Below are 21,859 nucleotides of genomic sequence, written 5' to 3'. Positions count from 1 at the left end.
CAGGCACTTTCTCCAGCAGTCTCTCACGGTTTCCCTCGCAGCACGTGGCCTCAAACATGCAGTCTCCAGCCGAACACAGTCTCTAGTCAAACACGCAAACCTCAGAAAATCATGGTGTTCGATTTCGCTGGGAAATCATGGAAAGGGCCCTCACCCGTGTACAAGGATAGACATGAAGACCAAGGTTAAAAAACCAAAAAAAACAAAGACCAAGAGCAAAAGGTACAGTAATAGCGGACTCCCTAAACAGGGTGTCACCAAAAGAAAAAGAGCATTGCCACGAAACTACAAGAAAGGGGAAACAGTCCCCAAGTGTCAAAAGGAAGTCGTCCTGATACCAATGGGAAGAGATGATGATAGGGTGGAAAATGATGATAACACTAGCTATTAATGTTGGTACATTCTGATAAATGCAAAAAGAAATACCCTAACGGCACAGGAAGCATTACAGTTATTCATATGATTGAAAGTATCAGACCTCAATATGATTTGACAAGGGTTTTAAACTAATACCATGTTCATAAATAATTTCCATTTGGGCTCCCTTGTAACCTCTGAGAACTTTTGTATGAGCCAAGAATAATACATGATAACTGAGTTGCCTCTAAATTCACTACTTTAAGTAGAGACCTTATTGTCTGCAAATTTCCATGGAAAAGGCTTATAATTCAGACCATATTTTAAATGTTCGATAATCTCTTGCTATATTGGCTCTCCTTGCTAGTAGGGTTCGACTGGGCTATACAAAAGATAAAAATGCATCTCTAATGCTGACTGTCACCTAGACGGGCATCCCTTATTTTATGCTCCTCTTTTCATCTCCTTTACTGTTCTCTGTGTTGCACTACATGACTTCTGCAGCAACCTCTATGGTTTGCATTTCATGCCCCAAGGATTTTTCACTTCTTTCCTTCTCCTGGTTTGTAACAGCTACCCTCTGTAGAGTAAAATTATAACTTTAGCCTCCATCCTGGAAGCTAAAATTTTGTGACTAACGTCAGGCCTTGATAGGTGCAATGTGCTCAGAGCCTCTTCTCTTGATATTGTTTCCATAATTCCTCTTCCTTCCTCTCAAATGATCCCTGGAAAAGCTTTGGCCACTTCCACAACCATAATCACAAGGGAAAATGCCTCTGCCAATAATTTCTCTCAATTTCTCAAAGTTTTAGGAAGTCATTTTTGACCTGGAGGGAGCATACTGTTTTTTTGTTCTGAACCATTATCACAAGGGAAAATGCCTCTGCCAATGTTTTCTCCCAAATCAAGAAATGTTTCCTGATTTCTGAAATGTTTCTTGTGTCAAGACAGAAATAGTTGAAGATTTATTTCTTTCTATAATTATTTTGGCTCCATTACCTCCGTAACATGTATTGTAACTCCTAGTCAACCCTCACAATTGACAAAATCTTAATTAAAAATTTAAAAGCCAACCAAGATATAAAGCCCAATAACATTAGCTCCATAAGCGATTTTAATGATACAAACCAATATAATGAGGAGAATATCATGATAAAAAATAATAAATGGGATTTCTATTTTGACATAGTAACATCTGCAAGATAAAATCAGATATCTGACATTTAATCTCAGTCATACATGGAAACTTTAAACATATAATCAATTAAATGGGGACGATATTCTTTTTGCAACATTGTTCAAGACCCAAAACTATTATTTTGATGAATCAAACCTGCTTTCACTTCTCCACTGCTTCAAACAGAGGCTTCAGATTGCTTTTATGCAACCAGCGCAAGAACGAATAATCTGTAAGATGCTTTCAAAAAGAGTGATTTCATCCGGGAGAATAGTGAAATTGCACTATAACACACAATGGAAACATTGTTGACATGAAGAATGATAAAAAGGAAGCAACATTGTTAAAAATGGTCCACATTACTGGTTCAATCCTTAAAGAAAGGAAAGAATGCCTAGTTGATGTGGGCCCTTTTGATGCTGGGTAAATAGTTCTAAGCAAAAAAGCTTGATTGAATTTCTATAGGACTCAAGCTTGACAAGAAATTGATGAGATTTATTCGAAAGAATTAATTAACTAGCACTTGGAATCATTTGATTTGATCATTGAATAGAAATGATCGAAAATATTTTGCACGAAGTCTAGAGAGAAACATCGCAAAAAGTTCCTTCATTTAACAATATTAAACATCTTTAATTTCCTGAGCTAGAATTCTTGGACATATATAGTTATTTATGAAACAAAATTAACTAAAGCTACAGCTAGAAATTGGAAAAACAAGGATTCAAAATCGTCAACTTTTTCACCAGATCTGAATTGTAGTAAATCAAATCAGGAGTAAACTTGCAAACCCTCGCTTCTGCAAAAATGAATTTAACTATGCACTTGCAATGAATCAACAAAATTGATAGTTCAAGATATATTTTGCATGTTACAATCAGATCTGGCAGTGTAATTAAGCTCCAAAATTCTATTATCTGATGTGGATCTATTGTCATCAGTCTTTACTGTTTCTTGCAGTCTTCCCCTTGTAAGCTCGTGACAGCAATCCGACATCCCTATTTGCCATAGTGCTGGTAATATCAATAGGTGCATGTTATTCAAACCCTCAAGCTACTGCTAGATGATGCTGGTAATATTAATTTAGATATTGTATTTCCTTTCTCATAGTGGGTTAGTCGATAGGCTGGCATAAAACCATACAACCAGTTTAAAAGATAACAAGAGAATTGTTTTTGAATGAAATAAACAAAACAAAAAATGATCCTGCCACATATAGATTCTAAAAGACTCAATGAACCATGGCAAGTGACTTACCTCAAGATTCTACACAAATAGTGTTGTACCATCAGCGATGCTGATGAGAAAAATAGGCAAAGTTTATAGGAAAAACCCTTGCCACAGGTGGACGATAGGAAAAAAGCCAAAAGCGAGACTGAGAATGAACATACAATCTATTCATCACAAATACGACTTTAAACACATCCAATAATAGAGTAAAAAGTAGAGAGCACATGCACTGGTGCCTTTTTTACCATCATCCATTCTCTTTCAGCATAATCAAGAACTCTCTCCTGATTTTAACACAACTTTCCTTATATCTAAAAAGGATTGATGGACTTTCAAGAATGACTCCAAAATCATGCAATGATCGAAAAAGCCAACCTTAGGGACCAAAATTCTGAACACTGTGTCATGTTGTTAACGAAGCTGATTTAAAAAAGTGGACAAAGTTTGCAGGAAAAATATTGAGGAACCCTACCAAAGCAAAAAAAAAAGAGATGAACCAATACCAATCTCCCTGCAGCTGCTACTAGTTTTAATGCACGAATAGTAGATCTAAAAATATCAGACTCTTGCTGGAGATAAGATTTTTTGCAGCATGATTTCATCACCTTTGATTTGATTTGGAAATCATATTTCATATGCTTTGTACTCACTGCAAAGATTTTATTAGCCGGTCCTTCAATGCATTCAATTTCTCGGCATGTTTTCTGGCATGGTTTACTGAGCAGATGAGTGGGTTTGCAGCAAAGTTTACTGAACAGATGAGTGGTTTTGTGGAGTGAGGCAGGTTTTGAGTGAAAACCCCACACAATATAGCCTATCGGATAATTAAATGAACAATTCATTGTTTACAAAACAAAGAAAATGGCATACAATAATAGATCTTGAGAGAACAAGTCAAAAAGGCAAGTTTCCCAAAAGATTGAGTTAGCCACAAGTTAACTCAACATGAAAAAGGGTAAAGTTGAGTGCACTCTACTCAATAACAAATGGCCATTATTGCTAAATTTATCCGAGTAAATTTATATAAAATGCAACTATATTGTTACACAAACAATTCTTTTGCATAAGCATTAAAACTTTTGAAATGAAATGTGAAAAAAATTCACACAATTATTCCAAAAGCCGTTTCCTTCTAAATATGATGCACTGGAACTGGAAGTATCAAATCTCAATATTCATTCTTATTATTTGATTTGTTGCCAAGGAAAGAGAAGCTTTAGAGCCATGACCCTCATGCTTACCAAACAAATAACAAAGGGAACAAAGTTGGTAGATAGTGATCTATAAAACTCACTTTTCCTCAGGCAAATATATTACAAAACTCAGAGACCTTAATAAAAATACACTAACAAAAATATTTCATGCCTTTAAATATGTTGCCATTATTTAATGTTGATAGTGCTGCTTCTTGAAGAAACAGTCGTTCATGGACCCAAATAGAAGTTTTTGAAGGCATAACCTATTTTGTCTGGATAATGGGTGTTAACTACCAACCTCAGCACGGCAACTAGATGTCTGTCAAATAGAGGGATGAATCCTTTTAGGAAAAAATTTGGAAAGGCAGGCAATTTAGAAACATCATCGGCAGAGAACAGTAAAGGGAATGTGTAAAGGTAATGTCCACTAAAGAATTCAGAGGCCATAGATTCAAAAGAAGACAAACATAACAGACTCATAAGAGTGTCACTAAGGTCCTCTCAACATTTCTAAAAAGCATATTTACTATATGACAAAAACTTATTTCATATGGATACCAAACACCAATATGTTGAATCACCAGCTAGCTCAGAATGAAATTAGGCAAAATTGAGATCTAGTGTCCCAGGATGAAGCTACATGCAAGTTGCAGGTGACCATAAACTCAGGGCAACATAACCATAGATTTAACAAAAACATTAATAAAGCTTCGGAAACTAATGTTACACCATATAGCATATTCCATATTCCCTTGGTCTTTGTAAATGCATAAAATGTAGACAACAGAAGAAAGCACACAGGTACCAAACTACAAGTTTGCAATTCCTCAAAAACCTTGAACTCTGTATAATATTGCCTCATTTTTCAATGCTTTTTGGTTTTACATTATATAACCAAATCAATATATAGTGCCAAAATGAATTTCTTCTGCATTTGCATCACTACAAATACAGAGTTAGAATTTCTCTAGTCTCTAGTTTCAATTCAGGATGAACCCTTTGGCTTGGGAAAGGCATTCAGAATCTTCCTTACAACAAAACAATCAGGAGGACTAATATTTATATAATAATTCTTAATTGTCTCAACTATTTCAAACCCAAATTTCTTGTAGAATGATATGGCTTCCTCATTGTTTGTCTGCACATGCAAGTAAATCTCTGAAATGTTTGGATCATGCAAGCAGAGATCTAAACAGTGGTTCAGCAATTTTGATCCTACAAAAGGATAGAAAAGATCACAGGGTTAATAAACCATATGCCATAAAATCCATCTTGAGCATCAGATATAGAAAATAACAGACCTTCAAAAATAGATAAAAATTATAAAAAATGGTACATGGATACCTATACCAAGCCCTCGATAAGGAGCCAGTACACCCAGAGTCATGATGTAAACACGAATACCTCCTCCCTCTTTCTTCTCAAGGCGACATGCAATTGACCCCACACAGATGTCACTATAATAGGCTGCCAGAAGCCACATAAACATTGACTGTATCAAAATCAGAAAATCACCAACTCTCTCAGTAAGAATGACTTCCAACAGCTGAATGCAAATCAAAGTCTAGTAACTGGTGATCTATAATTTGCATTTCTGCAGTGCTGCCAGGTGAAAAAAATGTGTTAAGGTAATTGTATACTTTATGAGCTCATATTTGCTGATTAGCTAACTATTCTATTTTTTTTCAAAATAAATGATTTTATCCTCAGTAAATACTAAAAATAAACAAACGTAGAACCAATTATCTATATAAAATGTATCTGACGTTACAGTATTAACCAATATTTACAATGAGTTATGAGAAATTTTATGCACTGGAATGTAATATTTGTATTTCTAGTTTTATGAGTTCACAATGAAGCTACCAGTAGCAATGGGAGTAATAACTACTGCTTGTTGTCAATCTTCCAGCCAAGCTAGCAAAAAAGTGCCCAACAGCTATGATAGAAGTCCAGCAAAAATGCCCAATCTCAATCATGCTAAGAATCACAACTTGGATCTAAACCATGAACAATGCTACAGTAGGATCTCTAACCATGATCTGATGAATGGAACACCCTCTAGTTTTTTGGAACATGGAGAATCATCTAGAGCCAATGAAAACACTGCAGAGGCCTAATCCAACCAAGCCCATTCTAATAGCATGTCTGGACAAACTAATGTCCATGAAGCCAACCTTCCAGATTTTTCTGTTACCTGTACTCTTGGTGACTCTACAGTAGATCACAAGAATCTTTATAATAGTGTAATTTCACTAAAAACTAGTTGAAAAAAGTTTGTGAAGAACTCTGTCAAGGGTGTCAGGTCTTTCATGCAGGGAGATACCATGATTTGTGAAGAACTGCAAGCCTAAAAAACTGCCTTAGAAAATCTGTATCAAAAAAAGTTTGTGAAAAACTCTGTCAAGGGTGTCAGGTCTTTTATGCAGGCAGATAGCGTGGTTTGTGAAGAACTGCAAGCCTAAACAACGCCTTAGAAAATCTGTATCAAATAAGGAAAGATATGGAGGACATGCACCATCTCTCCTGAATAGTCAAAATCAAATTAATGAACTGCACCACCAGATGCATGCTTTGTTTTCCCAAGCTTGGTTATGTCAAAGATGAATGGTTACCCGTTGCAACTTTACACTGCCTTCTTTCAGTCCACAAGATCACGATGACATGATCTGTCAAGATCTGTATTTTGCATCTTACCTCATGAATTAACAGAATTTCAATCTTTTATTGAACAATAAGAAAATTCTTATTTTATGCAATGGAAGGTTCTTGTGCACTTATTAAAAATAAAAAATAAAACGTTTAGATCTCCATGGTTAAATCTAAGTCGAAATAGGGCTCAGAAGGTTCCTCACAGCATCACCTAGCCTTCAGAAATCGGTGCATACCTTCCTGTTGCGAAATTTCCCACTACCGAACCTTGAAATCGGACATGTAAATAAGCTTGGAGATAAGACATGAACCCTGATCTTCATCACCTTAAAATCAAAATTAAATTAGATTTTGGTTTAAATCTAAAATTTCATGAGACTCTTTTTCCACATACAATTGTGGAAACCCCGCAACGAAAATTGTTAGCCCTCAATGGCTGAGTCAATTAAGGTCCCATAATATTCAATCAACCCTTTACAAACATTTCTAAATATATCATTTTATATGGTCAATTGGTCAATGGGCATGGCTACCATGTGAATACAATACCGTAACCAATCCACGGTTATTCATAATTCTCCAATCAGCTATAAACCATAACTACCTCTCAGACAGAAGAAGTAAAACTAAATGGGCGAAGCCTAAATAATGTAAAAAATTAATGGGCATTTAATATTTCAGCTCGATGGTTCATTTAAGAGATGATTTGGGCTAAACAGCTTACTTAAACCAATGGGTACCCGCATTTTCAGAATTGATACAAATGAAGAGAATGAATCTTACCGAGCTTGGTGAACTCCCCGGCAGAGAGGGCGTCACAATAGTATTTGTCATTGTATCTGACTGGGAAAATCGCAGTGTTGAGCTTCTTGAGTTGCATGAGGTTCTTGTCCCGAAGATTGTCGAAGGAAACGGGAACCTCCTTTTCCTTTCCTTTTTGGCTTTCCCCACCCATCTCCGGCATTTTCGAACCACTTCTCTGTAGCATTATATGTATGCCCTTTGTGGGCCTGCAGGTGAAGGCATTCTCTCCTCGATTCAGAAGGTTACATATTCAAAACGGATGGCGTGGGGCTGATTTCTTACGCCAAACCGTTTTCTTATTTGAATCGAGCGAGTTAATTTGGACAATCGACGGCACACATCGCCTAAATAGGATGCAAGGCGATTCAAACCTCTACAGCCGTTGATCGTTTTCCGCCGTTTTTTATTTGCCTAGGGCTTTCATATGTTTTTACCTGCGAACTCTGCCAAAATACGTGAAGCAAGGAAAGACATAATAAAAGGCAATTCGTAAATAAAGGAAGAAATTAATAACAAATTGATATATAGACATTATCACTCCAATTTAACCTTCCTTATTTGTATTTATTCAATTTGTATTTATTCAATAAATACAAAAATCGATATAGGGGAAGATCCATGTTTCAATTGTCATTTCCTTTTTGCTCACTCAACTTTCAATTACTAATTTTGGCACAGTTTGCAGGTAAAACATCTAAAAGCCCTAGACAAATAAAAAACGGCAGAAAACGATCAACGGTTGTAGAGGTTTGAATCGTCTTGCATCCTATTTAGCTGATGTGTGTCGTCGATTGTCCAAAGCTAAGATGGACAATCAGCGACACGTATCATCTAAATAGGATGCAAGATGATTCAAAAACTCTACAGTTGTTGATCGTTTTCCGTCGTTTTTTATTTGCCTAGGGCTTTCATATGTTTTGCCTACGAACTCTGCCAAAATACGTGAAGCAAGGAAAGACATAATTAAAGGCAATTCATAAATAAAGGAAGAAATTAATAACAAATTGATATATAGACATTATCACTGCAATTTAACCTTCCTAATTTATATTTATTCAATAAATACAAAAACTGATATAGGGGAAGATCCATGTTTCAATTGCCATTTCCTTTTTGCTCACTCAACTTTCAATTACTAATTTTGGCAGCGTTTGCAGGTAAAACATCTGAAAGCCCTAGGCAAATAAAAAACAATGAAAAATGATCAATGGTTGTAGAGTTTTTGAATCGTCTTGCATCCTATTTAGACGATATGTGTCGTTGGTTGTCCAAAATAGCTCGCTTGATTCAAATAAAAAATGCCTTGGCGTAATAAAGGAAGAAATTAATAACATATTGATATATAGACTTTATCACTGCAATTTAACCTTCGTAATTTGTATTTATTCAAAGCCCTAGGCAAATAAAAAATGGTGGAAAACGATCAATGGTTGTAGAGTTTTTGAATCGTCTTGCATCTTATTTAGACGATATGTGTCCTTGACTATCCAAATTAGCTCGCTTGATTCAAATACGCCTTGGCGTAATAAAGGAAAAAATTAATAACAAATTGATATATAGACTTTATCACTACAATTTAACCTTCCTAATTTGTATTTATTCAATAAATATAAAAATTGATATAGGGGAAGATCCATGTTTCAATTGTCATTTCCTTTTTCCTCACTCAACTTTCAATTACTAATTTTAAAAAAATCAAAAAAATAATAACTAAAAGTTCATTAATAAATTTCACATGTACCTATAGCCACCCACTTTACCTCTAGTAGTTCAAATTTTTATTATATGCATAATTATTGGGGCATCTTTTAGTAGGTATTGGGCAACACTTTGAAATAACCAATTTTTGACCCTTGCATGCATAATGGATCCCACAATGTGCATTGTTACTACCCAAAAGTCAAAACAATAGCTCTAAACAGTTAAGTCGCATACAAAGAGAACAAAAAAGAAAATTGTTGAAATTCGAAGTACCATTTAGGATTTGTGGGTGTGCAAAGTTAGCTATAACAGCTATCAGTATGCTTCCCTCTAGACTTTATCACCATCACAAGCACGACTTCACATAGCTTTTTAATAACTTTTTTCTTTATATATTATTTACGATTACATTTGTATTATATATAGAGTATATTATTTATTCTAATTATATTTGAGTTAGATAGTATATAAATAATATAATAATATAATGTATATAAATAATATTCTATAAATTTTGGAAAATTGAATTATATTTTGATGGAGCGGGAGCAGAGGCGAGCAGGAGCAGGGCAGGGTTTGAATTTGAATATTAGCAGGGTGTGAAGGATCAAGGAGAAACAATTAGAAAATGGGGAGACATAATGGAGATAGAAATGTCAAATGGCAGGGTATTGGATGCAGAGATGGAAGATAGGAAACATATACCATAGTGGTTTTTGAAAATGGTCGTTGGGTGGACAAATGTGTCATTAAACAATATACGAAGGAAAAATCATACCAAGGGGAAAAAGAATGTTTACCACAAGGTGTGAAGAATAAATTCTGGAATACAAACAATAATAAACCTAAGAATCTAGCCATTCGAAACAATTATGGATGGCAAGAGCAAGGTAGATTCAGGAAGAATGCATACAAATGGAATGCTCCCTATAACAGAGGAAGACAGTTTAGAATGTTCGAGCAATATTATTCTCGCACAGTTGATTCTTCTGATAACTGGCAATCGAGCAACTTTAGAAATCGTGTTCAAAGCAATTATAATAGAAAAAGAAAATAATGGAGAATTAAACAACAAACAAAACAAGAAAATCATCAACCTAAAAATCCTAATAATCCGATCTCAAACCCTAATCTACCAATTAATAAACATTTTGTTTGCATTCAAAACCCTCAAAGAAAACATTCGATTGGGAGGCTAAAATAAATAGGTATGATCCTCAAATGGGGAAATGAATGGCCAAACATTTGCGAGGCCAAGGAAGGGGGCATAGATAAATGGGGGGAGGAAACAATGATCATGAAATTTGTGAATGGTTTCTTTCTAGTTGAATTCCTTACCAACAAAGACAAATGGAATTTCATTGCCAAAAGTCCATATCAGGCAAATGGAAGCAAGGTCCACATCAGGGATTGGTGCCCTAAACCACAATCTGAGCATACAGTTATCACTATGTAAGAGGTGCAAGTCCAAATGTCACGGGAATTTAAATTGTAAAAAGATAATAAAATACAACACTATGTTTTAGCCTCCAAATGGACTAGAGATAGTACTAGTTAAGACAAAATCAGAGGAGGATGAGGATAGGATGCCAGATGCAAAAAATGATTTGGAGAATCACATGAATGGAGCACTGAAAATCAATACAGACATAGAACCTGAAATGGATCCTTATATTCAGGCTTTGCAGACAGACCTGCAAAATCCCAATTCAAATGATAAACATTATGGTATGCACATCCTAGGGAAGATGGATGATTCAGTCTATGGGAAAGAAACAAAACAACAAAACCTCTTTATAGACTATACATTAGAAACCATTGCAACAGTGACGAAGATTTCTAATTTAAATCAAGTGGTTGACACCTTTACCACTCCCCTGAATAAGGAGTCCCAAGCAATAGTAGATGATGGATTCAGACTCTAATCATGAGGAGAGTTTCAAGGAAGCTCAAACATAATTATGTTGGAATGTGGAATAGAGCAAACTATTGGAATCAATGAACGCTGAGAGGGGGGGGAGGGTGAATCAGTGTTTTGCAATTTATAATTTTCTTGAACCGATTCTTAAACCACTTGATGCAAATGAATAAAAGTAAAGTGCAAAAACTCAACACAAACAAGCACAACACCATAACACCAAAATTTTTACCTGGAAACCCGAAAAGAGAAAAACCACGATGGGATTGAGACCCACAATATTAAAATATTGTGATCAGGAATATAATAATATTACAAGGGGAATGCACATGCATTCAGGCACACTGCCTAGAGCTCACTGCTCAAATACAAGAGAGGGCTACAACCCTCGGAGGACTCACTTTCCTACAAATGATTACAAATAAAACTTGTATGTTCAAACTGATGAATAGCATCTACAAATGCCAAAGTGTAGTTCGGATTAAGCACAAAGTATCACTTCCACTGTTTTGGCACACTGCTCTGCTCGGTTGTTCTTTGTCATACATCGAAGCATAAATCCAAAGTTATCGCACGTGAAACTACGCACAGATGCTCACACAATCTTCACACACCAACATCAATTGCCAAAATGATCATATAGATTGATCTAATATATCCACACATCACTTGATTAGGTCACCAACGTTTCGACTCCAAAAATATTGCAAAACATGAAACGTGTAACAAGAAGTCAACTCAATCCGATTACAAATTCACATGCATACCAAAACAAATTGATTATATGTTTCACATATATCATCTTGACCACCTCAAACATATAACTAATCAACAAAATCCTCCCAAAGATTCCACATAATGCTCTACACCACAAATAACCCAAATAACCCTGTTCTTCCTGAAATGTCAGATACCGGATCTTCAATCAGGCATGAGAATCAATACCGAAGGCTAGGATTTTAGACTAGGCTATCCCAATCATCCATTCAACCACTTCTTCCACCGCAAACAAAAAATGTGAACACAAAATTGAGTTCTACTCAATGTACTCAAACTCTGACAAACATTGTGTTCCACCTTCCAGACTTAAGCAAAGACTTTGAACTTCCGATAGAATGATTCTGCATATTCTGGATGAAACTTCTTATCTGAGTTTCCATCAATGAAAACCCCTAAACAATCCTCAAGCACTTATCACTTCCATAGCAATGTCTCTTGCCAACAATCTCCCCCTTTAGCATTGACAGCAACACTTGGTGAAAAATGACACTGTTAAACCAAAAATGTCATACACTGCAAAATTTCAAAACTGCAAGATACAAATAGGCTCCCCCTAAGAATATACAACATTTTTCACTTATATCTCCCCCTTTGACATCAATGGAAAAGGTAGGTATCCACTCAAAATTGTATGTACAAGGGTATACACAACAACTTACAAAAATTTGAAGATGTCTGCAAAATAGTCTTCAAGGGCTGCAAGTGATCATCCCAACCTTTCTTCAAGTTTTCCAAAATGTTGATGAGTGCACTAAAAAGATATGCATGCATTTCTGCTCCTCTGAGATCTGAAGGTACACTCTTATTCAATGCATTCATGGCATCCTACTAACTGCTAAGTAGAGTATCCAACCAGGGAGTGATTAGGTTCCTCAACTCTCCCACTCTACCAACTATTTTATCTTTCCCTTGATTCAAGCTCTTGATTTTATCTATAAGAACTATCACTTAAGCTTCATAATGTAGCAAAGATAGCCTAGGGGGCATAGGACTGAGATATACTAGCTAGTTGTCCTTCACACTCCTCGATCTTCTTATCAATCTCTATAGTGAACTTCGACAATAGAAGACATGACTTGTAGATTTTTTTGCCTTTGTCCAATACCTCCTAAATTCCCTTCACACCGGTAATCAAACTAATCCTATTACCTTCAACCATTCTCAAAACTATCATTAACCGCATTGCATTGAAATGGTTCAGTACTTTTACATCTATAGCTTTTTCTAGGGATTCAAAATGAAAGTCCACTTACTTAAGCATACTTCTCAACATGTCAGGGGTGAGTCAAGTGTGTCTTTCTTGAAGGATGGCAAAAATTTCTCAAGAACACTTGTAGATGAGGATATAAGCTCTTTGTCCTCAGTGTGGGACTTCAATAAGTCTTCATTGGCTTTAGCTTGGGCGATTGTCACAAATTTGAGTGCTTGCATAAGAGATAAGGAATTAAGATTGATAGGTCCTTGGATGAGATCTATGTCACTTATTATTTGCTTGCCCTTTTCAGATTCTACAGTGTCTCTTGGCATTGGAACCTATTCAACTTTGCCTTCATCCTTCTCCTTCTCCTTCTCATTACCAACCTCCTCATCTTTCTTCTTTGATTCAACAGTCATCACCAAAGGATCCTGAGTTGATTCACCTGAGTCTGCAATCTTATGACTGTTATCAATATCATCAGCAATAGAAACCTATTCAGTTGTCTTTTCATCTAGTTTTGCAATTTCCAGCTCATCTCATATAGATGGCATCCCAAGGACTTCTGGAACAAACTTTTGAACACTTTCCTGATATTTCTCAGGAACTACATCATACTCATACTTTTTAAGAATTTCCCTCAAAATTTCTCATGCCTCCCTATGTACATCCTCATTCTTGCCAACCATTATTTTATTTACCCTGGTTTTGCTTTTGAATCTTTCTTTATTTTCTCTCAGAATGTTGTCTTTTGTCTTGGCAATTATCGGACAGAGTTGCACTATCTCATATTCCCTTATTCTCTCCTCTTCTATTCTAGCAGTTTCTTTTCTTAAATCCAAAATATCATACAAACTTTTAGGAATTTCAGATGCAATCTCTATAAGTGCCCTGTTATACTTATTCAAATACACAATTGTAGCTTCTTCTAAAGACCTCTTCCCTTTCTCATCCAATCTCTCATAAATTTGGGAAAGCAATTTGAGATTACCTTATTCTGTTATTTCTTCCTTCACTTTCTTAAGAGTTACGTCGAATTGTTCAACTTCCACTCTCGGCTTCTTGCTAGGTTGACCTTCTCCAAAAGGTTGCATCTTGACAACCCTAGCAGCAGTAGCACTCTTCTTGACTTCTCTCATTGCTTCATCTGATTCAGTCTCCTCTTTCCTAGTGGCTGCCACATAAACTCATCCAGGTTTCCCTTTCTTCCTCTTCTTAGCTCCACCGGATGGTTTGGATTGAGGCTTAGGTGGTGGAACAGGCTTTTGAGCACTGGAGGAAGGTGTTGATTTCCTTGTTTGCCTTGGTTTCAATGAAGGAGTATTTGATTTGGCCTTTTGGGGTTTGACCATATCTTCTTCTTTCGGGATGTTCCTCTCTCGGGCTCTTCGAACTTCCTCCTTTGTAATTCCCATATGCTCTGCTAGTTGCTCCACTTCCTTTCTCACTCTTCTCTGCATCCCAGGTTTGGTGAATTGAGAGTGCAGACTCAAGCTTTTTCCTTATATGTCCCAAATCTTTCCTCACTTTTGTCTACCAGTTTTCTCAAAAGGTGTTGAGCATATGCATTAAGAGTATCACCATCAACCTCATACCCCATGGGCATGATCAATGTCCACCATGAAGCATATGGAGTCTTCGTACTTTTCAACAATTTCATTAGGGATCCTTTCCCTACTCTGTATCATGCTTTAGAAATTTTTGAAGTAACCCCATAGAATAGCTTTCTGAGCTTGTGCATCTCCTAAACCTTCTAGAGTTTCCTTTATTTGCACCGCCACCGGTCTGTCATAGGCCCATTTAACTTTGCCTACATCAGGGACCTCATTCATGAAATATAAATATAAGCAAATAATCAGGATACCAAATTTAAATACATGTTTTTTGTCTTGCTTTATCTTCTTCAGATTGTTCAAGAATTCACTTTGGAGCTGTATATGGTGAAAATGATCATACAACTTGTCTTCTTTGAGAATTTGATAGGCAACATAAATGGTCATACCGGATATAGAGTTGTCTTTGTTGTATTGATAGACCTTGTAGCTTGTGTCCATGGATGCAAACCTGACATCATATTCAATAATATCGTTGATTGTCATCAATCTCCCATCATGTTTGGAACCAATTGCCTCTGTCACGGTCTGGTTCTTCACATTCCTTAGGCCAGGAACTTCACCGGTTACATTCAGGCATGTTATGCCTTTGATTGCTTGCTTTGTGATCTTGTGCAGCTTGTCAAGCCATATGCATTTGCCATGAACTTTGCTCAAAATGTATCTAGCCCATTTGGGTTCGTAAAAAACTGGAAAGCTTACAAATTGAATGAAAACCCTGTCCTGGAGAGATTTGAATTTGGGTTTTAGGTTACCCATGCCATCTATCATGTGCCCTGTATAAATTTTCATCATTTCAACATTCCTGAGCTCTTCAAAGTTGCAATGGATGTAAGCCCTAATATCTTCAACATGCAAAACACCATACAGAATGGATGAAAATGCTCCTTTCGGATCATCTTCCATCAATTTATATGAGTGTTTCTTAAACTTTGACCTTGCCCTATCAATTATGTCAACAACCAATGGAGTCATCACACCAGATGATACCATAGTAAAATTTTAGGTTATAAACTGAGAAAGTTTTCGAACTCTGAAAATACCTTTAAGTCTTCAACCGGATGCAAGAAATCTTCGTCAAAACTCTTCAGAGCTTCAAGGTTCACTGCACAGTCTTCTTCAGCAAGCTCTCCTACTCTTTCTCTTCGAATGCAATGTGAGAAATGAGAGTTAAATCACCTTTTTATCCACTGTATACCTAAGTTTTAGGTGAAATAAATGCTCAACCCTATCTATTCCAGATGCTCTGTATCTTATGAATATTATTCTGGAGTCTCAAATCGGCATGAAGTCTTCCAGAGATCCTTCAAGATTGACTGCACAATCATTCACAATCATCTGCAACCTACCGCAGCCATTTGTAGATCTCAAATCGAGGGTTTCTTAGGATCTGCATGAAAATCTTTCCCCTAAGGCCGAGTGCCTTAGTTATTGAATGAGGTTCTAACACCATAATCAAGTGCGGACTCATTCACTGCATCTGAATCACCCTTTTTGACCCATTTCTTCTTGTTCTTCTCTTTGATCTCTTTAACCTTCTCTTTGCCCTTATTATCTGACTTGTTCTTGTTTTCCAGAGCATTCTTGTTCATATTCTTGCTTCTGTAGAATTTTGCAATGTGATTGGATTTGTTGCAAGCATAGCAAACAATGGTGTTTCTCTGATTAGGCCTAGAATTACCTTGATTTCCACTTAACCTGCATTGATTAGCAATGTGTCCAAATCTTCCACAAAAATAGCATCTCATATTTCTCCTATTTACAATACTTTTGCATTCATTTGACTTATGACCATATTTATTGCAATTGAAACATTGTCCGAAGAATGATGAACTATTTTGATTTGCCTTATTTCTGCATTGACTTGCCGTATGACCAAATTTATTGCAAACAAAGCATTTATAATTGAATTTATATGCATTATGTTGTCTTACTAGAGATCTCTTGTTCTTTTGATGATGAGGTTTAGCATTGCTTTGACTAGATCCATAGCTTTCTCCTTTCTCATATCCAAGTCTTCCCATATCACCTTTACTCTTCTAACTTTGTAGCATCTCATCTAGCTTAGTTGAGCTAGAATTGAATTTTTCCTTGTACTCATTAGAAGTGGTAAGTTCATCTCTCAAAATTATGATATGTCTTTAAAGCTCTTGCTCATTATTCGTTGAATGTATCAATTCAAGCTTTAGCTGATTATTTTCATAATTTAGTCTGCAACATTCCTCAAATCTATTCTTTAATGACTGATTCAAACTTACCTCATTCTTCTTCCTATCTTCAATTTCTTTTGTCACCTTCATCACAATGGATTGCATTTCATTCTTCAAGGCTGCATTATCTCTAGCAAGTTTTTCACATTCATTTGTCTTGTCTTTTAAGGCTTGGTTATCAATGCTTTGTCTTCTTTCTCCTTGAATTTGTCCATAAGCTCCTTTCTCTTTTCTCTGGATTTGTTCACTTTTTCCTTCAATGATTCAATGAACTCTTCAGCATCGCTCAAATTCCTTCTCAGGCTATTTGCTTCTTTTATTGTTGTATCTAGGTCTTCAAGTGCCACGATGAGTTATTTTTGTAAATCGGAGTCCATTGATTCGCTATCCCAGATCTTCCTCAAGTTGTTAGGCTTCCTCGGAGGAAATATGCTATGATACCAATTGTTGGAATCAATGAACACAGAGAGGGGGGGGTGAATCAATGTTCTACATTTTATAACTTTCTTGAACTGATTCTTAAACCACTTGATACAAATGAATTAAAGTAAAGTGTAGAAACTCAACACAAACAAGCACAACACCATAACACTGAAATTTTTACGTGGAAACCCAGAAAGGGAAAACCCATGGTGGGATTGAGACCCACAATATCAAAATATTATTATCAAGAGTATAATAATATTACAAGGGGAATGCACATGCATTCAAGCACACTGCCTAGAGCTCACTGCTCAAATATTGGAGAGGGATACAACCCCCAAAGGACTCACTGTCCTACAAATGATTACAAATAACAACTTGGATGTTTGAACTGATGAGTAGCATCTACAAATGCCAAAGTGCAGTTCCAATTAAGCACAAAGTATCACACTTCTATTATTCTGACACATTGCTCTTCTCTGTTGTTCTCTGTCATACATCGAAGCATAAGTCCAAAGATAGCGCACATGAAACTACGCACGGACGCTCACACAATCTTGGCACACCAACATCAATCACCAAAATGATCATATAGATCGGTCTAATATATCTACATCACTTGATTAGGTCACCAACATGTCGACTCCAAAATATTGCAAAACATGAAATGTGTAACAAGAAGTCGGCTCAATCAGATTACAAATGCACATGCGAACCAAATTTTTTTGATTATATGCTTCAGATATGTCGTCTTGACCACCTCGAACATGGAACCAATCAAAAAAATCATCCCAAAGATTTCGCATAACACGCTACATCACAAATAACCCAAATAACCATGTTCTTCCTAAAATGTCGGATACTAGATCTTCAATCAAGCACGAGAATCAATACTAAAGGCTAGGATTTCAGACTAGGCTATCCCAATCATCCATTCAACTACTTCTTCCACCGCAAACAAAAATGTGTACCCAAAATTGAGTTCTATTCAATGTACTCAAACTATGACAAACATTGTGTTCCACCTTCCAGACTTAAGCAAAATAGACTTCAAAATTTCGGTAGAATGATTTTGCATATTTCAGATGAAACTTCTGATCTAAGTTTCCATCAATGACAACCCCTAAACAATCCTCAATCACTTATCACTTTTGATACAATGTCTCTTGCCAACAGAAGCATAGTCCAAATTGAAGAAACCAAACATAAAACATGAACAAAGGAGAGGTGTTAAAACAAACAAAGAAAAGATGGAAATGTCTACCAATGCCAATGGGAAAATGAAGCTCAAAAGTGGGAAGGGGATTCCCCTTCCCATGGAGAAATGAGGTTCCTAACGTTGAATACTAGGGGCATCAATGCCCTTAGCAAGTGGCGCCTTGTTAGGCGTCAAATTAATCAAAGCAAAACAAATTTAATATTATTGCAAGAAACAAAATAGAACAAAGAAGAGTCTCAAACTAGAATGAGAGGTTGGAGGTAGTGGGATGGTTTTTTTTCTGGAATTAGTATGTGCTTATAGTGGCTTATGTATGGCTTGGAATCATGTAACCATTACATGTACATTAATAGCAGATAATTAGAATTGGTTAGCTGTTAATTATAAATGTTTGTATAAAAATTTGAACTTCTTGGTTATCAATATCTATGGACCAACATCTATAATAGCAAAAAGGAGCTTATGGACGGGCATCACTCAATGGTTGTCCCATAGGAAAGGTGAATTTGGGGTGATTGGGGGAGGTTTTAATGAAACTTTAGACAATACAGAAAAGCAAGTGGGCTTGTATAATATTTCTAGAATTCAACAAGATTTTCAAGCCTTTGTTGATACTAACAATTTGAGGGATGTCCCAACCAAGAATGGAAGATATACATGGACTAATAGAAGAAGAGACTTCAGAGGAATAGTATAAAAACTAGACCACTTCTTCCTTTGGGGAGAGTGGTGCAATAACTTGCACTCTTTTTAGGAAAAGATTTTGCCATTCACAGGGTCAATTCATTACCTTGTGGATGTCAGATCATTCACAGGGTCAGATCATTACAATCAAGCTAGAGGAACCCACTTGGGTGGATGCCCATTCAATTTTGAGAACATGTGGCTCAGGAACTCATCATAGGCAAGATAATTCAAAAATGGTGGAAGGAAGTCAAGGTGGGCAATCATTCAAAATTGTATCTATTCAGCAAGAAACTTGCTCACATAAAAAGTAGACTCAAAGAATGGAATAAAGAGCATTTCAAGAATATCTTTAAAGAAAAGGATAAGATTGTGAAGGAGTTGCAAGCCCTAAATGAGAAAATCATTAATCACAGCATGAGGTCAGAAGAATTTGAGGAAGAGAAGAAGTTAAAATTGGAATTGGATGAGATTTCGGCCAAAGAAAAATGTTTTTGGAGGCAAAAGTCTAGAGAAATCTGGCTTCAAGAGGGGGATAAGTAAGAATACTAAGATTTTTCACAAATCAGCTATTGTTAATAGATGCAAAAAAATCATTGTGGAAGTTAAAAAAGAGGATGTATCCATGACTCAGTCAATTGAAGAAGCAAATCAAGAAGCGGTGAATTATTTTCAATCCATCTTGAATCATATGACACAAAACTATGAGAGGGAGAGGATGGATCTATTAAGCAATATTCCAATAGTTTAATGAGGCAGATAATGAAAAATTGTATAGATGTATGGCTTTGAAAGAAGTATGAAGTGCTACTTTCCAACTTGGCCCAAATAAGGCATCTGGTCCAAATGGGTTCTCGACAAGCTTTTATCAGACATTTTAGGAAATTGTTGGAGAAGACTTGCACAAAGTTGTTGAAGAATCCATAAAGAAGACTGCAATGCTGGGTGTTTTGAATCACACCTTTCTAGCCCTAATTCCAAAAAAGAGGGATGCACTTTGCATGAGTGTCTATAGACCTATATATTTATGCAACACCATAGACAAAGTAATCATGAAAGTGATTGCTAATAGACTAAAGAAGGTACTACACAAAATAATCTCAGAGGAGAAGAGTGGATTCTCTCCAGGGCATTCTATAGTGGAATGAATCACTGTGGCACATGAAGCCATACATACTGGCAGAAAGACCAGAATGCCAAGTATGGTCATCAAGTTAGACATCTTGAAAGCATATGATTTAGTGGATAGATAATTCTTATTAGCAGTTCTTCAAAGATTTGGGTTTGACAACAAGTGGATTGATTGGATTAGAAGTTGTATTATTTCTTTGAAGTTCTCTATCCTTGTCAATGGTATTGCACAAGGGTTCTTTGAATCCACCAGGGGAATTCGACAAGGAGATCCACTATCTGCATTCCTATTTATTATAATTGTAGAAGTTCTTGGCAAGAATATTTCACAGGCTAGGGCAGATGGCAAATGGAAGGGCATTATGATGGCACCTGGGATTAAGGCTGCAACACATCAGCAATTTGTTGATGACACCATATTATTCGGGAATGCTCGTAGAGTGGAGGCTAATATGATCAAGAAGATGTTGGATGATTATAGTAAAGCATTAGGACATAATATCAATTGGAGAAAGTCTAAGGTGTTCTTCCTAAATTTTTAACATGGGCTACAAGTGGACATTGCTCAAATCCTTGATTTGAAAGTTGCAAAATTTTCAAGTGGGTTTCTTGGTATGCCTTTATTTGCTGGAATAAATAAATAAAAGTTATTGGGAGAATCTAATGAACAATTATAAGAAAAAATATGGAAATGCGGAAAGGAAAATGGCTCACTTCTGCACGTAGAATACTTATGTTGAAGGCAATTCTATTAGCCATTCTATTCTATGTCATGTATGAGAATTCCAAAAGAAATGGAGGATATTTTGATCTAGATGATGCTAAGATTCTTTTGGAATGGATCCAACGAACTCAGAAATGCCCTTTGTTACCATGGGATAGGATATGCAAACCTAAATCAGTGAGAGGTGCAAGACTTAAACAACTCACTATCATGAATATGGACATGGGGGCCAAGTTGGTTTGGAATATGTATACCGAGGGCAATCAAAAGTCGGTCAAAATTCTCATAAAGAAATATGTGGACTCTGATGAGCCCATTTGGATCTTCAATACAAGAGACCCTCGTAGAGGCTTGGCAATCTGGAATTATATATTGGATTGTCGAGATATCATCACGAAATATATTACTTCGGAGGTTAAGAATGGGAAAAGTGCATCTTTTTGGGAAGATTCATAAGGACATCTGGCTCTTTGCAATAATTTTATCTTGATAGATATCAAAAGGGAAACTTGCAGACTTTGGGGAAAGAAAGTGGAAAATTATGGGGTAATCATAAAAAGTAAAGGTATACCAATATGGAAATGTAAGTCCATGGAGGGTTTAAATGTGTCACAAGACCGAAAAGATTCTCTCTTGAATATATTAAAGAATAGATGCTTCTCTATTTCAGAAAAGGAGGATGTGATTCATTGGTGTGTTTCTTCTAATGGAGAATACAAAGTCAAATTGGGCTACAAAATCAAAGAAGAAATTCAAGAAGATATAGAGTGGCCAAAAAATCTCTTATGGGGAAAGAATTGTTTATCGAAAGAAGGAGAATTCGCTTGGTTGGCAATTCAGAATCA

At 36.2% G+C, this 21,859-nt stretch overlaps 1 protein-coding gene across 1 annotated transcript; it reads right to left on the bottom strand.

The window, feature by feature from the left end:
- Positions 1–4,783: 4,783 nt before the first annotated feature.
- LOC131066683 (uncharacterized) lies at positions 4,784–7,877 on the bottom strand. The gene is made up of 3 exons (XM_058001511.2): positions 7,396–7,877; positions 5,305–5,427; positions 4,784–5,175 (listed from the first exon to the last, which is right to left on the bottom strand). The coding sequence occupies exons 1-3, from the start codon at positions 7,598–7,600 to the stop codon at positions 4,946–4,948; spliced, it is 558 nt and encodes a 185-aa protein (XP_057857494.1). The 5' UTR covers positions 7,601–7,877; the 3' UTR covers positions 4,784–4,945.
- Between the last annotated feature and the right edge of the window lie 13,982 nt (positions 7,878–21,859).

The sequence above is a fragment of the Cryptomeria japonica genome, chromosome 3 (genome assembly GCF_030272615.1).
Source record: "Cryptomeria japonica chromosome 3, Sugi_1.0, whole genome shotgun sequence".
Classification (NCBI taxonomy): domain Eukaryota; kingdom Viridiplantae; phylum Streptophyta; class Pinopsida; order Cupressales; family Cupressaceae; genus Cryptomeria; species Cryptomeria japonica.
The sequence above is the reverse complement of the archived record's forward strand: the minus strand, read 5'-3'. Positions and strand labels throughout refer to the sequence as shown.